Source organism: Helianthus annuus, chromosome 12 (assembly GCF_002127325.2).
Source record: "Helianthus annuus cultivar XRQ/B chromosome 12, HanXRQr2.0-SUNRISE, whole genome shotgun sequence".
In the NCBI taxonomy this organism is placed as follows: Eukaryota; Viridiplantae; Streptophyta; class Magnoliopsida; order Asterales; family Asteraceae; genus Helianthus; species Helianthus annuus.
In genome coordinates this window covers 54,166,627-54,176,180 of record NC_035444.2, presented here as the reverse complement: position 1 = coordinate 54,176,180, position 9,554 = coordinate 54,166,627, and the positions used below count along the sequence as shown (strand labels likewise).

Genomic DNA, 9,554 nt, shown 5'->3' with positions numbered 1-9,554 from the left:
TACTAATATATCAACCTCGTAATTATTGGAGTTGGAATTGGGACACAGAACTGGCTACCAACTAGGATGCTTTCTTAGTATTCGCCAGGTTGACAAGTACGGAAATCTTCCATCGTAGAGCGTTTGCTACTCGCGAAGGGCCTCGTCAATCGCTTCCGCCTCTGTTCCCCGTCAATGCGATCCATCACGACATTGAAGAGCTGATAATTTTGGCAACCATTCTTCTCAAATCCCTCCACTTTCAAAAATATAATTGCAGGAGCGATCGGTTTCACCTAAACGTTGACGGGATCCATCAAATAGTGCGTTACCAAACGATACAATTCCATGCGATACGGCATCGGTCTTACTAAGGCTCGGACCTGCATCTCCTTATTCACACAAGAACACACATGCCATTGCTCCAACTTCCCTTTTTGAGTATATAACTGGTTCCGTCCCATATATTTAAGTAACGCAATCTAGGAAAGAAAAGCACCTAAACAATTTTACTATTCTTAAGAGTTGGTTTTTTGAATAATTAGATAATAGATAATTAGATAATTATGGAGTGGTGGTTTTATCTGTGACATTGTTAAAAATGAGTATTTTGTGATAATGTTGACTTGTTTACTAGGCATAATCTTTTCCTTTGTTCCTTATTAGTTAATTATGTTTAGAGTAAACTGCCATTTTGGTCCCTGTGGTTTGGGCACTTTTGCCATTTTAGTCTAAATCTCAAACTTTTTACATCTGGGTCCCTGTGGTTTGCATTTTGTTGCCATTTTAGTCCAAAATCCAAAAACCCTCTATTTTGACTGTTGAAAACTGATTATTTTGTCCTTTAGTGCAGGGGCATTTTGGTTATTTTTTAAATTTCATTTGTTGTATATGTATGTATGTATATTAATTGTTCACAAAAACAAAACAAACCCCAAAATAAAATTAAATGGCAGTTTAATTCCTCAACCATTCGATCAAGCTCTCTCTCTCTCTTCTCTCTCTCTCTCTCTTCTCTCTCTCTCTATAGCACCACCACCACCGTCATAACCTCCTTCCACAACCACCTGTTTCCACCATCACCACCCATTCACCCACCGCCGCATCATCCACCTCCAAACCCTAACCGTCAACCTGTTTAAGAATCGCCAGCCACCATGTTTCTTCTCTCTCTAGAACAAACAAACACCTGATAGATTCACTAAATAAGTGCTTCAAAATCACAGAAACTAAAAGGATTCAACACATATTCATCATCAAATCATGCCAAAATCACAGAAGCTCCGGCCCTTAATTATTGTTTATAGAACCTCGATGAAGGATACTGTTTACAGATCGGCCTTTTACACGAGATCAGATTGTTTTGAGATGGATTTGATGCGATTAGTATCGATTCAGGTGCAGAAAGATGATGATTTAAGAATCAAGGTTAAGGTACTGTTTACAGATCGGCCTTTTACACGAGATCAGATTGTTTTGAGATGGATTTGATGCGATTAGTATCGATTCAGGTACAGAAAGATGATGATTTAAGAATCAAGGTTAAGGTTTTAGTTATCAAATTAGTTTTCTGTTTCTTGATTTTAACGAATTTGGATTCATTTGAGATGGAAAGAGAAATCGGCCTTTTAACGAGGTTAATAGAAAGATGCAGGTCATGTGTTGTCTGAATTGTTTGATTTTAGGTTTAGATAAAGAGATAGAGAGGCGATGGAAAGAGAGTGAGGAGAGAAAGGGTTTTTTTGTTGTTGATTTTAGGTTTTGAACTCAGAGAGAGAAGTGATGGAGAGAGAGAGAGAGAGAGTTAGGAGAGAGAAGCAGTTTAGGGAAGGAAGGAGGGATGAAGAAGCAGACCAAATAGAACTCCAAATAGAACTGAAAAGTGAAGTCGGAGAAGAAAAGGGGTGGGGGTGGGGTTGGGTAGTTGGGCGGTGGTTGCAGGGGGTGCGAGAGGGTGGCGGCAGGTGGTGGTGCTTGGCGGCGAGAGGGGGTGGTGGTGGTTGAAGATGATGAGGTTGAAGATGATGATGATCAGGGGGTTGAGGTTGAAGATGATGATGATCTGGGGGTTTTTATATTTGGGGGTTTTTTATTAAATGAATTGCTTTAATGAAAATTAAATGACCAAACTACCCCTTCAGATAAAGACAAAAAAGGGATATTAAAACAGTCAAAAATCAGAGATTTTGAGTTTTGGACTAAAATGGCAACAAAATGCAAACCACAGGGACCCAGATGTAAAAAGTTTAAGATTTGGACTAAAATGGCAAAAATGGCCAAACCACAGGGACCAAAATGGCAGTTTACTCTTATGTTTAAATTGTGAAGCTCTAAAGCAAGGTTGAATTGATGGTCATGGTTAAGTTAATATTGATTAACTTGCTTTGAAGGTCTAAAGATGTGAGTTTTAAGCTCGTCAAGCAAACTTGATTGATTAATTTGTGAGTATAACTCCCACGGTACTAGTTTAGATCGGTGTTGTTGTAACAACTGTTATAGTAGTCATAATGAATGTTGTAAACCCTAGCTTAATCATAACTCCAAACTCATAATTGAACTTGTAAGAAAAACCATAATAAATACCATCTATGTTTGTTAGATGATCAAGATGCAAATTAAGTTGCTTTTATAGCCTAAAAGGCATAATAAAAGATCAACAGAGACTAAATGTAGATTTAAAAAGGTAAATTCACAAAATAAACATTACTTTACAGCTACCACAAAATAAACATCGACTTTCTACATTTCAAAAATGAAAATGTACTCTCTACGTCGATGAAACCATACTCCACGTGTCAAACTTTGTGCAAAAATACGCTCCAAATGGACACTTTAGCTGCGTGACACGTGTACTATTTGTGTGAAAACGACATTGGAAAAAATTTTGTGCGACACGTGCACACCTTAGATACATGACATGTGTACATGTGTATTCTTTGTGCCTATCATCGGCATCCATTGATTTCTTTATGCGTCCTTCCTAAAATGTTATATAATGAATTCAGTTTTAAACAAAAATACGCATGTCGAGTCCCTAGTGTGTTCATGTAAAGTGCAAGTTTACACTAAGTTTTTCACATCTGGTCATTTTTGGACTAAGAATACATGCTATTTGATTTGAAAAGTCAATGTTTATTTTGAGGTAGTTAAAAAATAATAAGTTTATCTAGTTGAATTTGCAATGTAATTCATATGCGCACAAACACTTGAAACAAACTAATAGTGAAGCCGTAAAAAATGTGTTACACGTGTGGTGTTTATGACTTGATTTAAATAGTAAATAAGCATTCCTGCTAAAATGTACGATGCCTTTAATGTCATAAAAGAGGTGGCGGATGGTACGACTTAAAAACGTGTTTTTGTTTGTGCCCATGTGTTGTTTTTGTATTCCTTTTCAAAGTGTTCAAGGGCTAGAGACGATGATGACATTCATTGTCAAAAACGCCACTCATCTAATCTTAACCATTAAGCAAACACATCAAACGGCACAAAACACTTCCTACACTTTGTAGAAAAAACCCACTTTGTAGAAGAACCTCACCCTACTTTTCATAGTTTTTGACCTTTACATTAGTATTGATTATTTGCCTTTTAACTCATGTAACTTCTATCCAATACAAAAACGGAAACAAAAAAATCACAATGAACATAAAAAGGGTCCAAAAAAATACATTTGGAAAGTCTGTTGCATAATGAAGCAAGCAAAACAAGAGTATAACAAACATTATGGAAGGAACATATAAGGTAAAATAAAATGAGAAACTTAACATGATGATTCCAACCATAAGGACTCACCACATCGGTTTCACATAACTTCTTGCGATTTTCTCACACATCGACCAACTTTCTTCTTGAATTCCTCCCTTCTATCTCTCCATTCTTTCTGAAATCACGATACATCAAACATTAAAACCGCCATATAAGGTTTGACCGCACAATGAGTGAGTGAAAAGCAGAGGTGGCAAAATAGACAGGTTGAGCGGTAGGGTAATGTCAACATCAGTTTCTCTTATTTTGGCTGTTGGGTAACGGGTCAATACATGTTCAACCCATTTGACTTGCTTCTTTTTTGAGCAAAAATTTCTAATTCTACCCGCTTGACCCGTTGGATAAAGCATAGATGTCAATAGTAAATAGCGACAAACTACCTATATGTTACGTAGCGATAGTGACAAAATAGCGGCCGATATTACAAGTTTAGTAATAAAGTAGTAGAAAATTTAAGAAATATTTTATATGTATATTTTAACAAAATACGCTCTTTTTACTTGTATATTTCATCTAAATACACTTATTTATTCAATACGAAAAAAAAAAAAAAAAATCCTAATGGGCATCACTATCTATATTTATAGATTTTTTTAAAAAGATACACAAAAGGTTGCTATTTATCGCCAAACACCATACAGGGGCGTCGCCACGTAGCGTGCTATTGACAATGATAAAGAAACTGAATTGGCACATTCAAAAGTAAAAAGGTCGAAACTGCCACCTCTAGTAAATAAAAGAGATTTTTTTTTGTTTGTTACCGCGGCCTCCACATTGGCGGGTGATTCATCGTTAGGGCTTGAAAGCATCGATATAATACTCAAGACTATGCTCTCTACCTGCAAACACAGTATCTTCAATCATTTGATTAAAAGTTTAAACACATAACTATAAAGAAAACATATTAAATAATAGGTAATCTCATACATGCATGACATTAAAGAAAAATTATGTGGGTGGCATGAAATGAGCTGGGTTGACTAGGCAACACTTTCGTGTCCATTTTTGTTTCATAAATAATTAACATAGGGATTATATATGATTACAAAAGCTCTTATAAAAAAATTCATTTTTTAATAGAACAATTTTAAAGGTGGTAAACACTTACGTATGTTTTAAAAGTAGCCACATAAACATAGGGGCGGATCTACGTTAAAAGAACGGGTTCCCAAGAACCCAGTCGGTTTATAATTTTTATCGAAAAGCTATATAAAAAATAGAGTAGGAACCCATAAATAATTTTGGGTGAACTCAAAAGAAAAAATGTTTGGTGTTCCACTGGTATTATGCGGCCTTTCCAACTACGAGATCCCGAGTTCGATTCACAGCATCCAGCCTTTTTTTTCCTTCTCTTTTTTAGGTTAAAGTAAAATCCAAAAAAACGTGAACACAAAACACATCCCGCCTCCACCCTCTCCAGCCCCCCTCCAGTCTCCAGCTCACCTCCGGCGACCGTCCACCACTCCAAGTTCCAAATCTCTTTGACTCTCAGGTGTGTTATAACGTATAGTTTTTCATAGTTGTCAAAAATGGGATTTTTTTGTAAAAACGGTGCTCAGGCGCAAAAGGTGCGCGCCTAGGCGAACCATGTCTTTTTTTGATGATGAAGTATAAGTTTAAATGTTTTAGCAACCGCAATGAATGACCATTAAAAACGAATCTAACAGAAAACAAAAGGTAACAGCACTAATGACCATTAAAAACTGCCTCACGCCGGGCACGCACGAGTTCAACCAAATTCCAGTTCAGTAACTCATGATCTTTAATGGCATATATAATAGTTTTTTTTTATTTTATATGTGGAATCTTATTTATTTTCAAAGCATAACATATTTTTTATTTTAGTTTTTTCTCTCTGTGCGCTTTTCTTAAAAAAGCCCACGCTTTTTCTGTGACTTGCGCCTAGGCTCCGGGCGAGGCCGATACGCCTCACCTACGCCTTGTGTCTTTGACAACATAGGTTTTTTATGTTAATTTTCAATTTGTTGTCTTTTAATATGCTTTAAACTAAGATTAGCGATGTTAATTTCTAGAGATAATGCTGGATTCATTTATGGATTTCATAGTTTTGAGAGTCATCTTATTCGGAGAAATTAACTACAAATTTCTGGAGAAAGATCTTCGAATATCTAATACAACAACAACAAATTAAAAGGTCTAGAAAGATCTCACTAATCAGTACAAAGTAACCCACATGACAATAAGGAGAACTTATTCTAAAGGTGTTTTCTCTATCAATATGCCGTTGATATTGATTTTAAACTTTTTTATCTACTGAAATGCTTGCTCTTTTGTACTTATTCTCTAGTGAATATTCTTCAATGGTTAACTTTATTCAGTATTAAGATATTTCAGGGTGGAAGAAGGTTCACAGACGACTTAAGCGATAAAAAGCAGCATACCCACAACCAAAATCTCATATTTTTGTGTTGTTAAGATAAATTCTTCGGAGGTGAAAGTTCAATTTTTTTATTTATCTATGATTATGTTTAGATTTTGAAATTGTGAATATGAATTTCTTTATGACTAATGCTAATGGAAATTTGATATGGAATTAGGTCTTTATTAAGTTTTGCGACCCGATCCGACCAGGCCCAGAAATTCTTACTGATGTTTGTGAAAAGTTGACCACCCAAAAAAGGGAACTCATAAGAAAAAAATCTTGGATCCGCCACTTCATAAACATGAACAAAAGAAGGGAGATTTGGGTTTTTCGAATGGAAAGCGTTTGTCCTAAAATACTAAAATCACTTGCAAATTGTAGGTTTTTGTGGCATCTATGCAAGTACAAAGATTTTGCTTACATGATATCAACCCTTAATCGATGTAAATGACCGACGATTCGCAAATCAAATTTGGTTGATTAGAAACATGCGACCATCGGATTTTGTCAATGTAACAAAAAATTACTATTGATTTTCAAATTGAAACTGAGTTTGTGATCAAGAAATAAGGATGGGTTTAAGATTAAGATAAAAGCTTGTCTAGGTTGTACGATTATTTGTGTTTTTATACCCTTTTTTTCTTTTATCATCTTGTTTTTAGTGTTCAACGATGAAAATATCAATCAATACTATCCATAGTTAGTAATAGTCGATAATACAACTATACAAGAGGCCTTGTACATGAGGCCCGCACCTCAGCTTTTAAAACCTAGCTTATAAAAATATTCTTAGGTTGTACATATATGTTTGCTTATTAGGTTGTACATAAAACATTTTGCTTTTATTATCTTATTTTCTAGAGTTCAAGAATTAACAAATTAGAAAATATTATCTATAAAAATTGTATGCGTACAGCGCCTTGGATACACGATTTGGGACCTAAACGATGGGACACTTAATGATCCCTACAATAGTACAATGGCCAACCTAACGCATAGGTTTGTTGCATATTTAACATATGAATTATAAGTAGTTACTCTTTCATCGATTAATAATATGTGGGTTGAAGATTTTTAGCATTCATGAGCATCAGGCATGACAGGTTAATGACACTCATAATTCATAGACTCATCCACACAAAATATATGTGTTTATAAAACAACCAAGGACATACCGTATGAACTGGTGTCCACCGCTCACTTGCAAGCTCATAACCGTTAGGATCATCACCAGGGGGATGGAGAATCGAAATACAGACCTTGCCGTCAGGGTAAACTGTACAATTCAAATATTAATAAAATCTTTCTTGGGTATTTTTTAAGAATAGAAAGAAATCAAAATACTAAAAAACGTAGCGTACTAACCGTTCGGATGCCAAACCTCCGAGGTAAATCTAACTGTTGGAGGACTATTTGGATAATTTGGCGGGAAGGTCATTATAGCATTGAAAAATCCTCCATCACTGAAACAATGTGTATACAGAAACCAGAATCATAAACATAGTCTTCATATAATGATATTAAAAGTTTCTAGAAATCAAGATCGAAACCAAAACTAAAAATCCTAAATGATCCAAATTTTGGTTTGAAAAAGCACGCTTACGTAGTTACGTGCAAGGCGACCTCAGACGCGCAAAAAATTAGCATGAGGTGCCGTCTTGAGGCGCACCTTACGTACGGGCAGGGTTTTGTGCATTAAGAGGTTAAACATATAGCTTTCTATGGTTGTACATACAGGTTATTTATACATTAAACCATATATAGTGTTTATTTATGTCTAACTTTTGGGTAACTAATGTTCACGAATAGGAAACTTATTTTACTGCTTCAAAACCCACTTTCATTAAATGCTAAACGTCACATATAAATACATACGCATGCTACGTAAATAAAGGAAAATACCAACAAACTACTTGACTCAATCAACAAAACATAAGCCATGACCTAGCCCACTACTTTACCATCAATTACAAACATAAAACATGTGACTAAATGCACTAACCGCTGACCCGTTTCAGACCCGTATCCATGACCCGAACCGAACACGTCGAGATTATCCAACAACTAACCAACTAATGCTAAAAACCTATGAGAATTTATCTAAGACCTATATACATAAATTGCCTTGTGCATGAAAAGCGGTGCGCTTTGGGCCTTACACCTCGGTTTTAGACCCTATCTCATCGGTGCAACTCGCGCTTTTTTAAAGCAAGATCCATTCATCTCAATCCCCACATAACAAATCAGCCTAAATTACACAGACCCAAAACACCAAGCTTTAATCTTTAACATAACAAATCAAGATGCCCTTATCTAAAAGAAAAACCAAATCAAACCCATGAAGCATCAAACAAAACCCATTACATAAAAACCCTAAATCACCAAAAACCCTAAACAAACCCTAATCAACCCAAACCCACAAAACCAACCCCCTAATTAACAACACAACATCAATCCAAACAAAAAGAAAACATACTATAACGTATCAGGCGGTCCAATAATAGTGACACTCCATTCAAACAGGTTGCTTTCATCAACAAGGCCAGCAGAGAATCCATCAACAGGGTTTTTACAGAGATCTGCAAGAACAAACAACGGATCATGACTGGAAACAAAGGAAAAGTGAAATTGAAAGGGGGAATTGAACCTTTGAGTTGTTTCTGAAGAAGGAGACTTGCTTGAGATGAAGATGCCATTGATGATAAGAATGGAGGCCGATTGGAGAAGATGCAAGTGAAAGGGGGGTTTTGGAATAAGAAGCCCTTTTGATCGATTTATAAACCCAACAACACTTCAATAAAGTGTGTTAGGGATCAAAGGAAAGTAGCCTTCTTGAATTGGAAAATAAGATAAAAAAAATTATGTTTTTTATTAAAGTTTGGAGATATTGTTCACTTATCTCCAATTTATCTCATATCTATCCAAAGTATAGGTATGTTGATTTAAAATTTAAGATGCTTGGATTTTTTTTTTTTTAACGGAAAAGAGGAACATATCATTACTTCAAAACGATTACAAATAGTCGAATCTAGCCAGGAGCTAGAGAGACATATAAGTAAACAAAACAAACATCACCTAACTATGAATTCCGTTTACACCCAAATTATTCCAATACTCTCTCGCGATATCTTTTATTCGACCTCTATGTTTTAGCCACAAAAGCGAGCATTCTTTGATGTCTTCGACAATCCTGGTGTAGGACTTGTGCGTATTGTTGAAGATCCTCTCGTTCCTTTGAATCCAAATGGACCATATAGCCGCCGTGATAACACAAGAGAAAGCCTTCTTTTGCTTTATCGGTAGGTTGACTCCCCATGCTACGGCTAGAATTTCTTTGACCGTCGAACAGGGTAATAAGTCCATATTCTTCAACCAAACACCCACTAGCCACCAAATGGCTTTAGCCGTAATACATGTAACAAAA

General features: G+C 35.8%; 1 protein-coding gene across 1 annotated transcript; it reads right to left on the bottom strand.

The window, feature by feature from the left end:
- Positions 1-3,604: 3,604 nt before the first annotated feature.
- On the bottom strand, positions 3,605-9,038 carry LOC110894925 (ubiquitin-conjugating enzyme E2 7). Its single transcript, XM_022142179.2, has 6 exons — positions 8,778-9,038; positions 8,607-8,709; positions 7,496-7,593; positions 7,306-7,406; positions 4,509-4,586; positions 3,605-3,862 (listed from the first exon to the last, which is right to left on the bottom strand). The coding sequence occupies exons 1-6, from the start codon at positions 8,824-8,826 to the stop codon at positions 3,785-3,787; spliced, it is 507 nt and encodes a 168-aa protein (XP_021997871.1). The 5' UTR covers positions 8,827-9,038; the 3' UTR covers positions 3,605-3,784.
- Between the last annotated feature and the right edge of the window lie 516 nt (positions 9,039-9,554).